Source organism: Aythya ferina (genome assembly GCF_964211825.1).
Source record: "Aythya ferina genome assembly, chromosome: 5".
NCBI lineage: Eukaryota > Metazoa > Chordata > Aves > Anseriformes > Anatidae > Aythya > Aythya ferina.
Window position 1 is genome coordinate 6524863 of NC_140301.1, and position 22983 is coordinate 6547845.

The 22983-nt window shown below is 37.0% G+C and overlaps 1 protein-coding gene across 8 annotated transcripts in view; it reads right to left on the reverse strand.

Annotated features, from left to right (window-relative positions):
- The window catches only part of SPON1 (spondin 1), a 398866-nt gene that overhangs the window by 99925 nt on the left and 275958 nt on the right, over positions 1 to 22983 (reverse strand). For all 8 annotated transcript variants that reach the window (XM_084521957.1, XM_084521961.1, XM_084521956.1 and 5 more), the window contains 2 exons: positions 21068 to 21190; positions 16226 to 16374 (listed from right to left, as the gene is read on the reverse strand). In XM_084521957.1, coding sequence (XP_084378083.1) covers positions 16226 to 16374; positions 21068 to 21190 — 272 coding nt within the window. The remainder of the gene's footprint in view (positions 1 to 16225; positions 16375 to 21067; positions 21191 to 22983) is intronic.

The window sequence follows — 22983 nt, forward strand, 5'->3', positions numbered from 1 at the left end:
ATGAATTTCCTATGAAAAGAAAACATTAATGGACATAACCGTGGGAAAATAATTTGTGCCATAATGATGGCATAGAGGAATTATTTCATCAGTTAAGTAAATTACATTAAAAAATTATAAGCCAGTCCCTTCCCTGCATTTTTACTGAACAGCTTAAATACTTCACTAACATGTCCTAAATAAATATATTCTAACTCATTCTCTTAACAGCATCATGACAAAAGAGCATACCAGCAACCTCTCTTTTACCAAAGGGTATCTAAGATTCACGGGACGTAAATGACTGGTCCAAGGTTAGAGCAATGACAAGCACGGTGGTGACTCAGCCAGATGCAAGGCTTCTGCCTCATCCCAACGTGGCCATCATTCTTTCCTTTTATGTTTCTGTAGTTTTAGCCCTTTCTTCTAAACCCTTTAAAACAACTTGAGTCTGCAGCAGGTCATATGGAAAAGTGGCAAACTTGTCCGAGAGGAAAACAAAAGGTAGCAACCACGTCTACTGTTTACATTCTACAAATTCACCCGGAAAAATTTGCATTATTACATGTCAGCAACAGAAGGTTAGGGAAGCAAAACAAAATCCTAAGCTAGAAACACTCATATAAGAAGGTGATTGCTCCTCTCAATCACTCTTATTCCACAGATTTTTCTTTCTGACTGAAGCCTGACCGCAGGGTGCTTCAAGCACAAAGGCAGCACTGCATTGGGTGGATAAGGCCCAATCTCTTCTGCTACTGAAAAATAAAATTTTATGGGATCACAAAGCTTTAATGTTTGCTGTAAAGAGCAAGATATTTTTCTTGCTTTATCAAACAGATAACAGACCTATGACATACAGATATGAAAAGCAATTTGTTTAACTGTTACTTGCTGGGGCTTTTTTTTTGTTGTTTGGTTGTTGGTGGTTTTTTTTTTGTTTTGTTTTGCTTGTTTTTTTTAGTATTGCTATTTTTGTTTCTTTTTAAAGTCATCAGCAACAGGGAAAAGGTTAGCAAATTCAGTAATTAATTCAGGACATTGAAAACATGCTAGGAATAAATATTTTTACTTTGTAAAATTTCTTGGTAAATTTAACAAAAATTAGGCTGTACAGCCTAATTTCCTTTTCCCAACATATACTGGCCAAAAAAAATACTGGAGTTGAACCAAAGCCTACCCTTCCTGAAACAGATGTTGAAAAGCGATGAAGGCAGAAATAAAAACTGACAAGATGACAAGGGACTTGAAAGCTGTCTTATTATACCTTTTACCTAACAAAAAGGGTAAAAAATTTTCACATAAAACATTATGGATGGATAAAAGGCTTGCAACCAAATTCCTTCCCTACATTTGAACAGCTATTTAAGGAAAATAACATATAGCCTATAAAGTCTGAAAGGTCAAGAATTAACCAAATAATAGCATACAATCTGGGAGAGAGGTTGAAGCACAGGTAGTCTTTTATAGAAGCCTGGAAAACAATTTCAGAAAAGGTTGATGTAAGGTTTACTAAAATGCTTTTCAGTGCAATTCCAGCAAGATTAAAAGGAAAGATGGGATGAAAATTAAAGGCAAGACTGAATGTGTAAGGAACTTACTTCCTCTGTTTTGTACAACAAATACATAAGAAATGGCGTGGCTGTTGCGCTGCGTACTGGCTGGCAGAAAACATTTACTGGTAAGTGTCAAAGGAGCAAATTATCTCCATTTTTTCTTGTTAATTTAACTCCAGACGTTGTCTCCAGTGGAGCTCAGCTGAGGTGACCACGGGCACTTAATGCAGCTCATCCTCTACCAGAACCTTTGGCTAGGGGAGGTGAGGCTGGGGTCCTGCAGCAGGCTTAGGCCAGGTGGATGCTATTGTTCAATGCCAAAAAAAGAAAATTATCAGTTACCAACAGTGCGACCCACTCAAGAACTCCAGCAGAGAGTGAGAAGAAGGGCTTCCAGAGTACTGAAGGTGACAGTGGAGGAGCATTTTCTGAGTAAAATGCCCTCTTCTGAAGATTATTCTACAACATTGCCGAGTGTGATATATTTCCAATCATGTTGCTAAGTGGAGCACAAGTAATCAGCTAATTACCTGCTTTACATAATAAGTGAGGGACCTGTCAGTAAGAATGTTTTCACCCAAAGAAAACTGGTAAAAACAAGAAATATGTTTCCTGAAAGCATTACAGGGGCTGTGTTCCCAATCAAATGCCGTGGCACGCAGAACTGCGGAAAGAAGATGCCCAAATGCTCAACAGTTATTACCTAAAAGGCTAAGTTTCTGACTTCAAAAAAAGAAATCCTTAGTCGTGAACAAACCAACCATATACTTAGTATTAAATAAGGTATAAGAATTTATTGCAACATCTGCTGAGAATAATTTCTGTTTATAAAATGGAAACCATTTCCTTTAATCTTTCTGGGAATTCTTTACTAAAAGCTAATTTGAAAACTGATTAAATACGGTGTCATTTTGCTAATCCGAGTAAATAAAATCATAGAATACCATTGTAGCACATAAGACTTCTTGGGAAAGGAGCTTTTCCCTTGGAAGATGTTAAGTGTCACAGAAGTTAGTAACATCATTTGAAAGCCAATAAAATAACCATAGACAAGAATATCCCAAAGCTTATCATTATGATTCTGAATCTTATACAACTTCAGCAATCAGGACAGCCAGGAAGATGGCCCAGAACCAAGTAGTGATGGAGAGATCTCCCTGTCAATAACAATGAGAAATACTGGTACTTATTATGAGAAATATTGGTATTTTTCTGATTGCCCCTGAACACTGACTTTGGATTCCATGACAGCAGTAATAAAAATAAAATAATTTAGAAAATCTGAACACTATTGCTTCTGATAAAATTAAACAGTCATTAACACCATACTTGTTCTGCAAAATTCACCTAGTCTGGTGGATAGCAAACATGACCACGGTTGGCACAAACAGCTCTGCAGTTATGCTGCTGCTTATATTTTCAGTATTTTATGCCTGTTAGTACACAACCAGAAAAGAGAATAGAAGTGACCTTTGTGTTCTTTGATACCCTTTTAAAGTGACTTCCACCATTTGAAACATTCTGTTTTCCTTCCTTAGAAGAAAAGAGTAGTGAAGAAAAATAATGAAGGAATATAGGGAATAAGGGGGTTCTGCAAGCCTAAATTTCTAAGAACAAAATTTAGTTTTTGTTTCAGGATTGAACATCTCACTAGAAATGTAATTTATGCTCACACACTGAAAACTGGATTATTTCAGATCTTTATAAACTCATATTCTCCTGTTATTTGAGCAAGCAATATATAGAGAATGTGCTCTTTGACATTTTAATTAAAACCTATTTAAAAGTCTATAGCAAGTAATAAAGTACAAATTGTATCCCTCATTTTAACCTGCATTACAACTCTATCATAAATTCCAATAACCATGCAGGAGAATCACACAGCTAAGAGCATAAGCTGAGAAAAAAAATTCTGGGGCTGACACCTAATTAAGATATACTTCCCCCGATGAAGAAAGTTCTTTATCTATCACTGTATGTTACAGTGGTTCAGGCCTATATTTGAAAGGCCATTAAAAATGCACCTGAAGGCAAAGTTAATCTTTTTATTTGACAGCAATAGCAGCTTTTTCACAGCAAGTAGTGAAGTGAATATTTTATTTCTTTATGACCTAATGGCCATTCTGTTTAATCTTAATGGAGTAAAGATGAACAAGAAAATATGCTTAGGGGATATACTAATACATCAATTATGATGAGTGGGAATGTATTTTAAAGAAAAAAAAAAAAAAGTAGCAGCAGTAATCTGTTGTAAATGAAGATCTCCATAAGCACCCCTAGCCATAGGAAGAGCTAAGAAAGATGCATTAAAAATCTATTTGGATTCTGTTCATTATAGATATGTTCTTCTCAGCTCTTAAGCAATGCAGCAATCATGTAATTAACTTTTAAAAGGGAAAGCATTTTAAACAACCACATATCTATGGAACGCAGGAGGCTTTCTCCTCATTTAGTGAATTTTTCCACCTACATTCCTTAACATTGTTGGAAAAGTGTTGAAACTGGGTAACGTTTCTTCTGAAGGTATTGCTAAAATAAAGGCAATTCCACATTTTTTCTCAAAGGAATGAGGTAAGTAAAATAAGACATACTGATAAACATTGCCCGTGCTTAACCACAAACATGCTAAGCCATATAAATTAGGCACTTGTTTCCCCTGGAATTGTATTCTGAAACGTGGATTTGAATTTCATGTAGGATTTATTAAATAATTTAATGTTTTGACAAGACCCATGCAAGACCCATGTCTTGCGAGGTAACATGGGATGACACTCCCAAAAATTCCGTGCACTCCAAACTCCAAGAAGAAAGTTTACAGCATTTTCCCAGTGAAATCACTGGGACTACAACTGACAGGACTCGGGCTATGAAGATGTGGAGTTCCCACTCAAATCCCATTAAAGAGTCTTGCAGTTAGTTCTAACGATCACTGGATCTATACTGTGTGCAGTAACTTCAAGGAAAGATGTCCCACTCAGTAACTCTCAGGACTCTGGATTCTTGTCTTTTCACACGGATGCCCTTGTAACATAGCTTGTAATTATGGCAAAATGCAAAAAAAGCCATCTCTCCAGAACAGTTACCACCTGGGGAGTTAATGCAGCATAACTATTGTCTGTTAAGCTCAAACTGTTCCTTATAACCAAAAGATGCCCTGGGCAGCCAAGTCCCACATGTGCAAGGATGTGCTGACTTTCACAAAGGTAGGCTTCTGAATTAAGAAACGTGAATAACATTGATATTACATGAACAATTAAGGAGTAACCTGCTTTTCACATTCTTAATATTGCTGAATTAGTATCATATTGAGACTGAACAGAGGATATTTGTCTACAGACTCTCATGTGCACACATACAGAATATGAGCAGTAATCTGTAAACAAGGTCACTTACAAAAACTCAAGTCTGGGTTTTTCTGAACTCATTCTATTGCTTTTTTTCTCGTCAAAATCATTGTGAATATCATACACAGATTTGGTGCAACATCATTGCTACTGGCAGCACGAGCACTGAATCTCTGCTTGTGACAGAGCTATCTAAAACCAAGGTGGAAATACAGGGTAGACAGTGACAACAGACTGGCAAGTGCATTTTAGATACTGATGCAGAGAAACAGAGTCTTCCACGTTGCAAGTTATGTAAAATTAAATCAACTAAAGATCATTCGAAAAATGCTTAGATGACACACTAGCATTTAACAATTCAGCAATATAAATTTGAAAAAGATTAATCTTTTAATCTAATATTTCTTAAGTCTCCCTTTGATCATCTACAGACACAGGAAAAGGAAAGAGCAAAGGAGGGGGAGAATAAAAGCACAGCAGAACTGCACATGTGCACTACTACTCAATCTCTAATATAATATATATATTATAAAAAAAAAAAAAAAAAAAAAGTAAAAAAAAGAAAGAAAACCAGGAAATATCCAAAGTGGCAGTTGACAGATAATTTGCTGGCAGCTTTTTATATCCTATGAGTAACTGTCTACTGTGGGTATTTCATATTTCCTTGCCCATATAACTTAAAAGAAACATTTTAATTTGACCACTGATGTAGCAAATCTGTAAAATTTCTTTATTAGGGAATTATTATTAAAGAAAATTTATATGGGATGTAGAGGATGTAGAAAAATTGCATTTCTATTTGCAGAATGAAAAGTACAAGCTTCCAAACTGCATTTATAAGGTCTGTGTGTGGGATTCAAACTCCTATATTTAAAAAGAAATCAGGCATTTTCAATTTGCCATCAACACAAGCTGTTAGAAAAGTATTACACTACAAATTCCTGTCATATAGTTTAAATAAGAGTTTTCATTTATTTACAGTACTGTAGCTTTTCAAAGCCAAGGAGAAAGGAAGCGATAGTAATAGATCTTGGTTGCAAATTATTTGTTAAGAACTTCTGAATGTCCTCAACATAAAGGCTGCGTGGATGGATGCAAGTGTTTTAAGGAAACAGAATGATAATTTTCGTGGCTGTTCATCAGTCGACAACTTAGCTGAGCAGCAACCAACACCCCTACAAACCCAGTGACAGACCCTGCAGCCATTCCAACCCGAGACAGGCTCTGTGGCCATTCCAAGCCCTGTGACAGACCCTGCACCTATTCCAAGCCCTTTGACAGATCCTATGGCAGCTCCAACACCTGTCACAGGCCTTGAGACCGTTCCAACCCCTGTGACAGGGCATGTGGCCATTCCAGGCCCTGTGATGGGCCCTGCCGCCATTCCAGGCCCTCTGGTGAGCCCTGTGGCCACTACAAGTCCCATGACAGGCCCTGTGGCCATTTCAAGCCCCTCTGACAGACCCTGCAGCCATTCCAAGCCCTGTAATGGGAGGTGCAACCCCTGTGACCATGCGGCTATTTCAAGCCCTGTGGCCATTTCAAAATTCCTGAAAGGCCCTGCGGCCATTTCAGGATCTGTGACGGGCCCTGCAGCCATTTCACGCCTGTGATGAGCCCTGCGGCCATTTCACGCCTGTGATGAGCCCTCCTTTCTCCATCTTTATATATTTCAATGGGATTTAAAAACAGAAGCTATTTTAAAGAGCTCAGTTGTCTTCCTAGATATTTACTCTTAAGTAAGAGTATTAAATGTATTAAAGCTATTGAAAGTATTAAAGAAGTTAGTTGCGGGGGGTGGATGGTGGTGGTGCGGGGGGCTGGAAAGGGAGGGGAGGCTGGATCGGGGAGGGAGAGGGGGGTAAATGACTGCATTATCAACATCTAAATAAGAATTACTGATTTATAGGGAACATTGCACTGATGGTAATTTTAAGATACCTTCCTTTTCTGCAAATAAAATAAACTGATCCAGACACTTAATTTCCTTCACCAAGACTGGTCAGTGTTGTATAAAACTAAATATGCTAAAAAGAATAAACTGACTTGTCCAAATTAGATAATTAAATGTAATATGTAAAGAATAATGTATTTAAGTGCATCATAGACCACCCCATGTATAGTGCTGGCCTCTTTTAAGTCATTAAGAAGGAAATAAGCATAGAGGTACTCACTGTTTATCCTGGGAAAGCATTCACATACATGTGATTCAGATTGCTAGCTCACATAAATTTCCAAAGTATTATGTGAAAACAAATTTCCAATAGAGCATTTTTAGATATCAACATGCCTACTTTTGAGCCTGATATATCATCTGCTACAATCTTCTCATCGCATATTGGTAAATATCAATGAAGGTAATAAATACTCCACTCTGCTGTCAACCTTCTCCTTTCCAGCCATTTCTGTATACCTTTTTTTGCACAGAATGTTCTTGGAATAACAAAGTATTGCCCATGATAAAGTAATGGTATTTATTTGAAGACATCAGTGACTGACTGAAACAAGAGTAATATGAATGATTGGAGCCATGTTTAAAAGAGAATACTGACTAGCAGAGAATCCAATAACATGCTTATAAAAGAATTCCAGGCAGTTTGTAATCAGAAATTCATGACAATAACTGCCATTTTCATCTAAGCCCAGAGTTCACTCTTGCATCTATTTCAATTCCCAGCATGTATGACAGTTTCTAAATTCATCCATTCATTATTTTCTTCCAGTGCTTGACTGGCAAATTTCAGAGAAGTGTACAGTCTGCAAGCTTATCATTCTTTTTCAAACTAATGACTAGTCAACAGCATTAACTTCCCAACCCAATTGAGTAGTTCTGTTTCTGTTTTTAGTGAAGTAAAAACTTCAGTAAACCACAACACATCACAGTTCCTCCAAATCTGGAAAAGCAATCTAAGAAAACAAAATTAAAAGTTGAGATATAGACCAATGAATAACCTCCCTCTTCAGTAGCTTGGGCCAGTTGGTTTGTTATATATTAATATTTATATAAGACCTAATACGTGATTATACTTATGCATTAAACAGTAAAAGCAATAAATAGATTCTGAAATCAGTATTGATTTAAAAATTTAACTGAGAGGAGCTGTCTTAGCAAATGAGATAAGCAATGTAATATTCATATTTTTCCATCTATATTTGTTTTTTGAAATATGTATATTTGCATACAGTATTTTTCTGAGTGTTCTGCTGGAATTCAGGTGAAAATAAGCATTTAATGTAATCAGGGTAACATGGTTCTTAATTGAGGTTCTTAAACAATAAAGATGCTGAAAAGCTAATACCAGAATGATGAAATTATGTGGTTTTTTCCTTAGTTTTTAAGTTAATTTCTCTGATTAAACATTTGCAAGTCAAATGAGTTAGTAGGACTCTTCAGCTTCAGCTGTTATGTCATGCTGTTCCTTTGAACAATATTTACAATCCAGAAAGAGAGGAAAGAGGGGAAGATCCTGTGGCTCCTGACAAATGCTGTTAATGAGAGTTCAGGCACTTCTTTAGCAGTTGCAGCACCCCATTAGTAGGTAGCTGAAGGCCACTGGCTATGCAGCCATTGCACTTTAATCACAGGTTAAGCCTCTGCAGATGAGAGTATTCAGAGAGAAGTAAACTCTTCTTTAATTTAATTTTTAGTGGTACTCTGACCCTTAAAAAAACAGGTCAACAGGAGTTTAGCCAATGTCTCCCAGGGAAAAAGGAGCCTACACGCCAGCTCTGTATACCTGCCACACAATTCAATGTTATTCGTGTTTGTTCTTCTGTAGTTTGTGTTACTTAACATTCTGCTTGTGTTGCTCCAAACCAGTTCCCTAGTGCCTTCATCAAATGCATTCGGTGAGTCTTAGTAGGATTTAGAGCTGCCATTCGAAAACAGAGTAGCTGCAAGCAGAAACTCGAGCTCAGACTGATTTCTCTGACCAAAGTCTCATGTTAGGAGTACTAAAATTCTGCTATCAGATGGAGTTTGTCCCTCTGTATTAGCAGGACAAGAGGCATCAATGTATGCAGCATGTTCACGTTTTAAAAATACTACAGTAGCAGACTGAAAGGAAATAATTTTAAAGTAATTTCACCACATCTTTCCACTGGATGAGTCTGCTTCAGAATAGTAAGAGTTTTATGACAGCAAAACAGTATGATAAAACCTAACTGCAAGAAATGAAAAGTCAAGATATTTTAAAAGACTTTGAATTTAGCAAATAACATCTAGCAATCCAATCATACTGTCTTGAACGGAAGACATTTCCTTTCAATTATTATAGACATGAAAAATGGACGGAATATGTGTTGGTCCCACTTCAGCAAGATACACCATAAGAATTTGCTGAGGCTTTATTATTTATTTATTTTTCTTCAGGAGATACCGTTCAAGAGAGCAAACAAAATGCTTACCTTGTTTGACTTTTTAATTCAAAAAGAACCTGATTATTGGACTTTATTGAAATGCATTTCTTCCTATTTTATATTAGAAATGTGATAATTGGAAGAAAACAAGCATCAAGTCAACTTACAGCAAATGAAAAGAAACTAAGTGTTGAACAAACTGTTAAAACCTTAATTCCTTGTTTGATTATGCAAATTGTTTCATATCAATAACTGGCTAATTATTCAGAGAGCAAAACTTCAAAGACCCAAACAACTCAGAGGTGTGAAGCCTCCAGAATCCATAAAGCAAGGTGAGAGCTCAAAGCCTTGAGTTTGAAAAATCAAGCTACCTTTTTATCAAGTAGTAAATGCTGTTAAAAGCACAGAAAACATAAAATAACTATAAATATATTTTTCCACATCGTCTATACTTGCCTGTTAGCAACAGAACCGAGCCGACAAGAGATGAAGGCCAACAGGAGCTGTCGGTAAGCGCTGAGGCCCGTGAGGAGAGCGCAGGGCTTGGCTGCGGCCTCCTGCCTCATGGCCGCGGCAGGTGGGCAGCAGCCACCAGGCCACAACAGCCGACCCTGACAAGGGTCCATGGCACCGGCAGCACAGCATTCCTTAAAATCACTTCTCTTCTGAATGGAAATGTTGGCCTGAGGGCTATACTTTAACTGTGGTAGTAAACCGTGTTCGCCATTTCTGAGCCTGCTGGTGATGGGTTTGCAGGCAGAGCACAGGCAAAGTGCTCAGCGCAGGGAGGGAGAAGTGTCTTTCATAGAATCGTTAAGGTTGGAAAAGACCTTCAAGATCATCTGGTCCAACCATAACCCTGCTACCAATGTCACCCACTAAACCATGTCCCTAAGTACCACAGCCAACCTTTCCTTAAATACCCCCAGGGATGGTGACTCCACCACCTCCCTTAGGCAATCTGTTCCAATGCCTGACTGCCTTCTCCTTCTGAGAAGAAATTTTTGAGTTTTAAGTAGATGAAGAGATTTTCTACAATGTGAGGTACACCGCAACACACTGAGACAGAACTCTTGGGAGAGCAATGGCATGCGCCTGTCCTCTTCTCTGTGGCATGGCCACACTGGTCACGTTCAGTCACAAAGGCTGGTGTTTTTTGCAAAGGAAATGCCTGTCCCACACGTAACACAACTGCAGGCTGGCACCAAAGTTCCTAGATCACCAGAGTGCACAAATTCTGTCAGATTTCCACAGGCTGATCTGCAGCAGCAGAATGCATTTTAATTTCTCTGGGACAGCTGGCCTAGGCCTGCACATCCCTAATACAAATACACGTGGATTAAAGATGCAACGCAAATCCAACTCAGCAATGGCAACCACAGTGATCCATGGGGACTTGCAACTCTACTGACAGAGCAAATTTCCAGTAATTTTGCAGCATTTTCCTGGTTGTATTACTAACCCTCGCAAAAAGCAACTTGACAAATAATATAAAAAGGAGCTTTTAACCAAGACGCTAATTTGTTCAAGTTTTGAGCCAAAGCTGAGCAAAATCTCAAAATTGTATTTTGCTTGGTGTTCGAAATCAGGGAGATTACCACAATCATAGAAGGACAGTTTGCACAAAATGTGTTCAATGTCTGCCAGTTCTCACAATCCTCCGAACAGAAGACCCACACATGGTTTGACTGTGCCATAAGGACTGTGCTCTAATGAGTAAGAGCTTATCCACATCGCAATGATATTTTCAGAGTACTCAATAAACACACATTTTTCTCTTCATTTTTATTGGCTGACTGCATGAACTATTAGAAGTGTGCTGAATCTTTCATGTTTTGGCCCAAGAAGTAATATACCACTTAATATTTATTAGTCAAACCTTTTTTAAAAAAAACAAACAACTGTCGTTAATGGTTCAGACTGAACCAAGCTGCTTTGTACTATTCAGAACTAGCTCCTCTGAGAGAAATGATAAGCACTTTCCAGTATTTACAGAGACTGTTTAAACCAACACCACAATAACTTGTATGACTGAAATGGAAGTGAAGCTTTTACTAAAAAATTATGTATTTTTATTTACTTATTTAACTACCCTCACTGAATCCTTCTTTTCTTATTTTGTATCTCAAAGTGAACATTCCACATGTTTAGTTATTTTTTAGGCTAAAACAAGATTGCTTAACAGTTGCACAACAAAAGCTTTTGCAATATAATTCCAATTAGAGACTAGCTTACTGATGAGAACAAACAGTGCCTGTGTTGTTTATTTAAGCCTACAGCAATAAAACTCAGTGAAAAAAAAAAAAAAAAAAAAAAAGTTAAATTTGGGATTTTCTACACTTTCTTCAGAATACAGACTTATAGAAACATATTTACTGTTATATCAGAAACAAAGCTGATTTTCTCTTTCCTTTTAAAGAGCAGTGACTTTTAAGTATCTGCCTTATAAATCACTACTCAGATAGAAAATTCAATATTATTTGACTTTTTTTTAAATTTCAATGGTTGTAAGAAAAAAAAAAAAAAGCATTTTTTAAAGATATCTTCAAAAATGCATGCTGTGTTTGTATTTTGACCTCTGTTGGCATTGTGCTCACAACAATTATTCATATGGTCATGAATACGAACACAGCACAGCATTCAACATGAGCTTTGTTTCTTATTAGAGAAGCAAATTGTTATCATCAACAAGTACTAAAAAAGAATGCAATTGTGATGAACAGCTTTGTTTGCTTGCTTGTTTTAGAGAAAGCAACACAAACTGGGAATCATCCTAAGTGGAGTTTCCAACAGTAGTTTATTAGAGAAAATGGAGGTTGTCCTGGAAGAGCTCATCTGAACCTGATAGTATGAGATGTTTACTGGTAGATAAACTTCCCTTTATGACATAAACAGACAACAATTTCTTTTTGGTAGAAATTCCTCAAGAAATTTAGCACAGTAGGGCATTTCAAAACTTCTAATTACCAAAATGCCAGGGGTTTCAAATTATTAGACAGTATATATTGTCCAAAGGGAAAGGATGGAAAATCTACCACTTAACATTTTCAGAAGGCCTAGGAAGTACTGTAATTTATGGTGGTGGTGTATGCACAGAGCAATAGAGGAATCTAACAGAGCAAACAAAAGTCTAGATTAAAATTTACAATCAAGTGGCTTGATCTATCCAGATTTAGATCAAATACAGCCTTAAAAACGTGCAACGAGGCTCTAACTAAAGTAGAAAGCATGCTGGGACAGGGTTTCACTACTTCACTATTAGACCAAGTCCAGAATCCACTGAAAGTTTCTACAGACTCTGGACAGAAACCTAAAGGGGCTTTGGACTACTTAAAACAGTGGCTGTACTTTTCACATTAGACTTTTTGGACATATTAATAGTTCCTAAATGTGGCTATCTTTTCAACAGAGAGAGAGAGACTGGTGCCTCTGAAAAGCTGCTGGGAAGCCAAATCCGTGCCCCAAGGCCTGAGGTGGAGGGGACCCTGGGAGGACAGTGATGCCATTCACCAGCGGTTTGGGTAGGCCAAGACAGACATCCCAGCCAGCTTCCTCTAGTTTCCATCAATAACAATAGGAGCAGAAATAGCAGTATTGGCACAAGACAAAATAACCTGTGTATGGTTTAATCTTCACCTGCAATGAAGACATACTTTCACTAATGTTTAGCTGCTTTAAACAAGCACAGCTTGAACTATTTCTGCAGAAATCACAACTTTCAAGTGCAAAGCAGCCTTATTCTTAGCCCTTGTTAGGGGTATCCTGCTCTCCAAAGCTTGATTAAGTGTTCAATTTTCAGCTGTTCTGTCAAGCACAAGTGCAACTCAGCTGAACCTCCCTGGTTGGTTAGCTAATTTTAACTTCTTTAGTAACAGATTATTATTATTAACAATAATAAAATTTTGAGCCTCTTTCAAGTGAACATGATAATATTTTTCCAAGTGCTATAACAAAATGATCAATATACAGCAGATTCTTCTTTGTAATTCAGGTGATTTACTAGCTTCAGTTGGAAGAATCTAATGACCCCACTTTTCTACGGAAAAATGCAGAGCTGTTTTAAGAAACAGGTAATGAAATGGTAGTTATTCAGCTGAAATACTGAAATTAGAGTTTAAAAAAAAAAAAAAAAGAAAAGAAAAAGAAAAAGAAAAAACAGCCAGGATCAATCGAAATTAAATCAGCCTCATTTTTACTACCATTCTTCAGTATATATACACTAAGGTGTATATATATATTTATATATATACATTAAAGTATGTATGTATTTAGGACAGATTAAAAAAAAATCTTATCAGAACTATTTTGAATAAGTAAATGTATGGATAGAATCATAACAATTACATCTTTTCACTTGTAGACAGCTTGGGATATTTCAGGTTTCATCTTCAATTAAGAAACTGTCTTTACATAAATTAAAATGTATCAAAAACTTTACAGCCATTTGACTGGAAGGAAGAACTTGCTCTTCTCAAAGGTCTGGAAGCATAGTCAGCTCTAATCTAAGGCCATTGAAGACAATGGAAAAAGTCACCCCCTTTCCTGACATTTCAGAGAGCATTAAACCAAATCTGTAAGGAATGCCAGTGGAGATAGCAGCAAGGGTACTTTTTATCCAGCAAGGTATAGAATACTTTTTATCCGCGTTTTTAAAATATTTAATGGTAAAATGACTTAGTATTTATCCGAAAACAATTCGACAAAAACAAGCGAGTTTTTCTTCTTTAGGTGCAAGACATTGGAACCAAGGGAGAATAAGACTGGCTCTATTTCCATCTTGTTACATTTACTTACGTAATATTTAGCTTCACATTTTATTCTTTTTGATATTTGCATATTTTAGCCTTGTTTCTTTAACAAAGCAATCACAATATTGAAGCAGTATTCCCCCTTTCAAATTCTGTATTTGCTTTCATTGAACAGGCAGTTTTTTAAATAACAGATCTTGGACAAATCAGACTTTCCGAAAACCAAAGTGTCCTGAAGTAAAAGAGTGAATACATTTCAGAGATACATGAGGTCAGTGAACATTCTTCTGCACACATCATTCCTTTTCCATCCTTTGTTTGTTCATGTATAACCCCTAAAGTTGACGCATGAATTATCCTATTGTACACATCAACCACTTGACAGATTGTTTTAGGAAAACTAGTGTCCTCTGTGCTTTCCTTCCAGGCTGCCAGGGAAAGTTTACCAAAAAGGTTGATTAATTCCTTTAAGTTCTCCCAGATAAACAAACTGCAAAGCAAGTTTGCAGTACCCAGGACCACCCATGCAAAAATATTGTACAGTAACAACAAACCAGAGCATTCGAAGGTGCTCAGTCAAGAAGAAAAGCTGCTGATGATTCAGCAGTCTGTCAGATGGGGAACAGAAGCGTTCACGCTTGAGAATCCTTAGTTAACGATACATAATTGTTAGGGCACTTCTTAACAAAGCTCCATTAAAAGAAAATAGCTTCATTTAAAAAACAAAAACAAAACAAACTTTTTTTTTCTTTATCTCGGTTTTTCTCAAAAATATTATCCCAACTTAAACACACTGAAAAGAAACAGAAGGTTTTTAATCAAATTTTATCAGATTTCACACAATCACAGAATGGCTGAGGTTGGAAGGGATGACCTCTGGAGAACATCCAGTCCAACCCCCTGGCCATGCAGACTCGCCTAGAATAGTTGCACAGGATGGCATCCAGGTGGGTTTTGAATTATTTCCACAGGAGGAGACTCCACAGGCTCTCTGTGCAGCCTGTTCCAGCACTCTGTCACCCCCACAGTAAAGAATTGTTTTCTCATATTCAGCTGGAACTTCCTGTATTTCAGTTGTGCCCGTTGCCTCTTGTCCTGTTGCTGGGCACTGCTGAGAGGAATCTGGCCTCATCCTCTTGCCACCCTCCCTTCAGATATTTATACACATTGATAAAACCCCCTCTCAGTCTTCTCATCTCCAGGCTAAACCAGCCCAGCTCTCTCAGCCTTTCTTCATAGGAAGATGTTCTAGTGACCTAACCATCTCAGCAGCCCTGTTTAACTAATAAACCCATTTAATTGCCATTACAGCACACGTTGATAAACTGGTTCTAGGTACTACCCAGCTATTACACCCAATCACTGCTTGGATTAGACTGTGCCAAGGGAATCAGGAAGCCTCTTTCTCATGTAGTGCAATCATAACTATACACATTATACACGGATTTAACCTCCACATGCAGCTACATAAAATTGTACATACAGCTTCATTATATGTACTGATACCTACATTTTCTCTCTCTTACCTCAGTTTCCAGTCAGTCCTTGAATTTCATGGTGGTACACATTCTAATAACAATCATGACCATGTTCCAGTATATTTTATTGTTTGCTTATTACTCTATGTAACAAAATGAAAACAATCTATAAACTACTTGAAAGATTGATTTCTGTTAAGCTAAATCAATCCCCTGCAGGATGATATACTGTAAAGGCTCTTTTGCCCTTAGCCATAAACCTGATTCATCAAGTTTTATTAGTGCAGTTGTGTAAAGTCTTCCTATTCAGCAATAAATATCACCTCACTCTCCTGGAAGAGCATTCCTAACTTGGATGAATCTGTACCTAACTGCAAATGGTGTGTCCCAGAAAAAAGGAGTGCTATTATTGCTACCACCTCCTGTAAACAAGATCAACACTTCAAAGATGAACATGGCATACTGCTCACCATCTTCACGGTGTTCCCTTAATAAATTCTCATCTTCACGATTAAGCTAGAAAAGATGAATTTTACTTTTATACCTCTGATATATGTGTTGAATGACACAAAGATCTGAGCTCACAACACTGTATCTTGTCCTTCACAGACACAAAAAAATGTCTAGAAAAACAGGCAGCTTTCCTAATATTCTTGACTGAAAGATAGCCAGCAAAATTACATTCGTGGACATGGCAATGACAAATTATCCACCGTACAAGGTAGGATGCGTTTTTTTAAAGCATATATTAAATTGCACCTTACCTGTTGTCGAATTTCTTCTTCCATCTTGACTGGGGACCCCAGCTCTGCGACTTGTTTGACACCTTCACTTGCATATCCTCCATACTCCCAAAGGATGTAGTTCTTTGAGTGAGAACTACCAATGATTGCAGACCAATGGTTGGTGCGCCCTTTCAGGAAAAATACAATAAAAAAGAGAAAATTGTCAGTATGTTAACAACATATTGACTTATAACATCAAAACCATCATCAGAGGCTCAAAGCATAATTCCTAATCTTTCATCAAAATGAAGGGTTCAAAGTGCCCCATCTTCATCAGCATGAAACTTCTACATGTGCTGCATGCTGCCAGCTCCCACTACATTAAAACATCATACCTTTAGAGTACTAAGGGCAAACCAATGAACTACAGAAATAAAGCATAATGTGTCAGAAATTATTGGGTATAACAGAAATTGAGAGAAAGATTGTATTCCAGCTGATCAAGTATCTCCCCCAAACAGATAGTTTCATACAGACTTAGTATAATTTTTCTTCACCTGAGCTTCTTCGGGAAGTTTAAAAATCCTTTAATTTTAGGTGTCCATATAAAATATTTATGAGGATGAATCTTGCAAGGGAAGACTTCAGTTAAATCTTTGACTACTCAAAGATTTAACAAGTCGCTTCCATACTGACAGATACTGGTTTCTTGCAACAATCCACTTGATTTATGTTTGGGTGGTGACAGGAGATTACCGGCAAAGGGTAAATATAGGCATGACTACAATGTCATTAACTGTTACAGCCTTTTCAGCTTTGTGCCCAAACATTATCAGGTGGAGATAATAAAGTGCTTAAAGGCAAAAACCTCCCTCGAGCAGCTGATGGAAAGGAGATGGTAAGTTTGCTTCCCATCAGCAAATTTTGTGCCTAGCTGTCCTTCCAAAAAACTTGAAATACTGGTAAAAGAATTCTCTTATGGACACTCACATGGCTGTTTTCTCTGCTTGCTCACCCTTAAAGTACACATATGCTGTGTCACTTTTTTTTTCTTCCCCTTTCAACAATTAATAGTGGTTCCCTTTAATTTAGGAGGGAGTGAAGATGCAAGTTTTGGTGCTTCTATAGGTGCTTAGTTTACGTGCTCTGATTTCTCATAGTGTAAGCGTTGCAGAGCTAGACAAAGGGATTCTTCTTCTGGTTTCTTCTCTTGTTGAACAGGAAAAGAAAAAATGTAGAAGTTTAAAGAGAAAATGTTAGAGAAGTCTGATGAAATGGAAAAGAGAAATGAGCAGAAATAAGGAGTCACAGAAGTCCCACAGTATTCAAAATAAAAATGAATTCACTTAAGTGTCAAATAGCACTCTGCAAAGATACCAGCTTAAAGGAAAAGGATGAGAAAATGAACTACTCACACAAGCAGACAGTATGGTAACAGTAGACTGTAGGAGATGAGGGAGACAGAATGATGGAGTGAGACAATATTTAACATATTTCTTTGCAATGCAAAAGGAAGAGAGGAGCGGTAAAACCAGCTGAAAACTAGAATAACTGAATGAAAAATGAATAATGAAGTAAACAAAAGGAATGCAAATTTAAAATGTGAAAGGTGGGACAATGAAATTGAAAAAGACAGTTTTGAGAATTGAATAGATAAAGTCAGATGCAGTAACATAATCACAGGAAAATAGAAAGTAGATTAGAAATAAAAAATGGACAACAGTGGTATGGAAAAAGCTAGAAAAGTGTGGCAGGCAGAATAGATAGATGAGGGGAGGTGGCTTGAGAGCACAGCAAACAGAGCCTCCACAGGTTTGCTTGGACCAAAATAAATTTACTGAGCACTGAATTACAGCAGGCTTGATGTTTTCAGAGTCCGTGAAAGCTAATCAGAAAGTGCGTCCCAAATGGAGAAAAACAGAGACTAAACGCCACCACCACCTCCCCCCAGTAGGAGGCTACACTGTCAGAAGATGGTTTCCTGATCAAAGATCTGATTCCTGCTCCTCTGATATACACTGGCACCTTTTCAAACCACAGAGGGCGTCGTTCAGCTTCAGTGATGGGACCCCCAGGTATGCCCATACTTTTTTCTTAGCACACAGGTCTAACTATCTCACTAGTCACAGACAGCAACTTTCCCTGAAACACAGTGACACGAAAATTTATTGAAAGAGATGGTTCCACCTGCTCCCTACAAAAGAAGAACGTATCACTACAGAGAGGAACCAGAGAGCCCTGAAATGTTCAGTAACATGAATTGTTCCACCTGCTCCAAAGCTTCTCTCCTTTCCTGCCCTAAACTGGGCAAGAACGCCTGATGCCTTCAAAGCCCTGCCTCTTCCACCCAACCCCTCTTCTTAAAGCTGTTGGATTTACCCCCAAGGCAGCTGGCCTCCCTTCTGGACCAAAGAAGCTATTCAAAGTATACCACAAGTTTGCAAATGTTTCACTCTTCACCTCGAACCTTGTGTTTCTGTAAGAATGAAGAGAACTCAATACAGTTTCTTCAACTTTTTCCTCTAAACTTCTGGACATGAAATAACCTGAGTCAGATAGGGCCTGAGCTATTTTGTATCACTAGTCCCCTTTCATTAACCAATTGCTAAGGCGGCAAACAGAGTACAGACATCTTTCCAACAGTGTTATTTCACCTATTTTTGTGCGTGAGTAGCTCCTCAATTTACACATTTATATGCATATTTTGCATATTGATCAAGGTGTCATCACACATGAGAATGTATCCTCTGACATATCTTGCAGATGTGCCGTATGAAATCATAATGGAGAGCACACATATATGGATGATACCCAGAAAGAATAAGTACTTTTAAGCCACAGGGCATATGTAGACATTTTTTGTCTGATCAAAAGGATGTGATAGGAAATGTAATAACTCCCCTTGAGCCAGATTTAGTAACAAATGAAATATTCTGCTTCCACTAGTCCTATTATCAGGAGCTAAAACAACGTGCAAAAATTAACCAAAAAGCATGCTTGGTTTTCTTAAGCCTTAGTGTGCTCATTTGTTTAATTAAAAATTTTCAGTCTCTTTGAGATTCATGAAAGGGAAAATGTTTTATTATAAAATACAAATTAGTTTTTGAACCCTTTCAACAGCCACGGTACACCTCTCTCCATTCACTTTATGGCTAGTGCACTCAGAACAAGATTGTGTTGCACTGTTTTCTTTCTGAGCAATGTTTTAGAGACTCCTAAACACACAATAGGTTTTAAAAAAAAAAAAAAAAAAAAAAAACACAAAAAAAAAAAGGTACTTTAATTGCACTGGTATAAAAAATGGAATCTGTGAAAACCCCCGAAGTGTTTCCTGCGATTAACAGTTTTGCCCAGTACTTTCCAGAAACGTTTTTGTTTGACAGCAAAAGAAAATTCTTTATTTGGCAAAAGCAGTTCTTTGGAGAAAAGCTAAAGAACGGATTACTTATTACTGGGGATATTTAAAGCAAGTCAGAAGATTATTTAAGAAAAGAAGTGAAATAAAAGTTTTATGATCTGTTTTTTATTTCAGCCATACTGATGGCATAAGACTAAAGCAGTTTTTTGCTTTGTTTTGTTAACATGGTGGCTTGCCAAATAACGAGTGATTTACTACAGCCTATCATAAATAGCACTTCATTTTAATGTAACTACTGCACAAGTTCAAAATTATAAAGAATAACGTTACTCATTAGTTTTCATTTTTAATATGACTACATCTGGATGAAAGATCTTTTTCTCAACTTTCAGGAATTTCAGTGTAAAATGTTATCATCTTTTATTACCGGGATTGATCCTGCTAACATTGTGGGTTTTTTTCTTCACTCAGTCTTCTCTAGTTTTTGAGGTAAAAACACATTAATTAAAATCACCACTGTGTAACTGGGAAGAGAGAACAGTCCACTATTGTGGCAAATTATCCTTACTTGCTTACTTCACCCATACCCTCAATGTGTTGACTGACTTGGATTTAAAAGAAAAGGCATTTTTCCCTGCCTATTACATCATTAAGTCACAGTAATTTCAGAGTTTTCAAACATTTTCTTATACCCAATTTCTAACCACCAGCTGAATCCATACTAATAACGCATACGAAGTGTGACATTCAGCAGACACATAGATCATCCAGTAGCCTAAAAGAGCATTCCCACAATTGCTCACTTTGGCTTATTTTATCTCCCATGCATTACACTGACAAATAATATTTGAACAATGGTACGTTTGACTTAAAATGTACTAAAAAATCAATTGCTTAGACTGTTAGAACCACAAGCAGATACACAAACCATATTTAAGCTCCATGATTATATTCTGACACTGACGGCAATAAATAAATAAAAAAGACATATAAAGGCTACATAATAAGCATCAGCCACAGACAACCTAACAAAGTTTAAAGACCAATAAATTTGACTCATGTTCTCAAATAATTTCCTTGCCTTTATTGCCACAGACTGTGAAGCTAGTAATGAAAGAATAAATGCATAATACATTTTTTTATAACTTCATCTTTTTACAATCACTTGGATTATTGCAACAAAAAAAAACAAGAATACTGATTTTGCAGGTCAGAATTTTAAAAACCCTGATAGACCCTGATAGAAAAGGAAAGCTAGAAAACCCTTTCTTATTACAAACAAATTTTAAAAACCCAATCTAAAATACATCTCAGTTCAAAACATGAAGCAAATCTCTAGAATTTATTTGTAATGTATAGCACTTTCAGAAGGATCCATGGATTTTCAATACTGAGTGTTGGCAGCACTGCATAAACATCGTAATTTACACTACTGATATGTAAATAAATAACTCTGTAACGAGCTCCAACTCTCTACACTATCCCTGTGTATGTAGGACAACATTAGTAGAAGACATACTCACGTGGAAAATCTTTGGGATGTGTTTTTTCCGACCAATTTCCATAAAATGTTAGCCTGTATTTGGCAGTTCCACAGGCACAACAATCTAAAATTGGTTTGTCAGTCACACCTTCTGAGGCTGAGTCTGAAAAAGGAAAATAAAATTACCTATTGAGAAGCGTTACAACTCATTATCAACAGATGACAGCAAAGTTGCCACAATAAATACTCCAATAAACAAATTTGAGCTAAACCTACTTTCATTTGTTGTTTTTAATGTTGTTTAATACATACTGTTTAATAATGTTTAATACATACTACTATGTGTAAAAAGAGTTTAAGGACTTGACCAAATTGCCTCTTGTGTGAATGAAATGAAGTCTTTCTCATGATCTGCGAATATGAGTTTCAGATGTTTCTTTCCAATAGAAAGGAATCACCTGCTCCGGCCTACTCTGAAAGGACAAACAGTGGGACTGTATTACAGTTTTACCTGTATCTGCAACATAAAACTTTCATTAGTAAGACTATGTGTTTCTGTACTTTCCCTCGTTCAGTGACTTCAGGACACAGCTCAGTACAGGTATCTACAAAATTGCCAATAGCTTTCTCCTTATCTGACGTCGTATCTAGACTAGAACAAAAGTGGTTTTGAAGAAGAAAGCCAAAGTTTTCTGGCTGTCTTTAATATTTTAAATAGAGAGTTTAATACTTCAAATAGACTGAGTAGCTAGCAATGGCCAAACACACCTTCCAGTATCAGAACTGGTCATAGACAACTAAAATTCTTCAAACGTGAAGCTGTTATTCAAAAATATGGCAAAAGTTAAAAAGTAGAATTTTGACATAACTTGGCTTCTAGAGATAAATATGCTTTAAATTTAATTCCCTATCCTTTATTTAATAGTTCTACTTTTTTCTGCTTTCTTTTCAGGAATATTAATCAAATTCACTGTTGTTGTTTATTTTGGTGGCTTTTTACTTCATATTTGACACTGAATGTGCAATATTTTTTAGGTCAGAGGTTGGACTCGATGATCTTGAGGTCTCTTCCGACCTAGAAATTCTGTGATTCTGATACTATTTTTAACAAGTCTAGCTTACACCTTTCCATAGTTGAAATGGCACAAAACTATGACATACAAGTTTCTTGGCTACAGTCGGGGATTTCACATTCATTAAATGCAATCAAATACTTCCCTGGCACACACTCAGTTTAGTAAAAATGAAAGACAGTGTGGTAGTAACTCAAAAGAAGCATGTTTTTTTTTTTTTCTCAGCATAGCTCAAACTAAAGAAAAACAATTCCAAGCTTGCAGGGAGAAGAATCACCCCCATAACAATCATCCCTGCACTTCTGCACAACGTTACTACTTTTCAAGGAAATTTGGGAAGTTTCTCCTGGAAAGAGTTATGCTATGTGATCTGGAATTTAAATCAAAAGAAGATGTGCATGCTGATACTAAGGGAGTGGTCAGTTGTTGATACATAGATACGAACAACACACCCTGCTCCTAAGATGGAAAATCAATTTAAAGGCAGATGTATACTCCTAATATATGCATATATTCCTATATGCAGCATGCATACATTTACTGCCAGAGTAACAAAAGCAGTCCATCCACCACCAGATTACAGAGTGTAGCAGTCCACCTTCCCCATATCTTTTTTTTTTTAGCAGGTTGTGTATTTAAGAATAGGTGAAGGATTCTATAAAGTCCCTGAAGAATGTATATAGATAATTTCCCTTAGTTTAGGCCTAATCTACTTCATCGATTTCCCACCTCCATATATGCAAGCATAGTCTTGACAGCCCTCGTTCTGAAGAGACCAGAATGAAAATAATTACAGCATACTGTAGAAGAACCAGAAGACTGAGATTAACTGGACTAACTTCACTTGCATGACTTTCTGGGGAAGAGGAATTTGCACATGCAG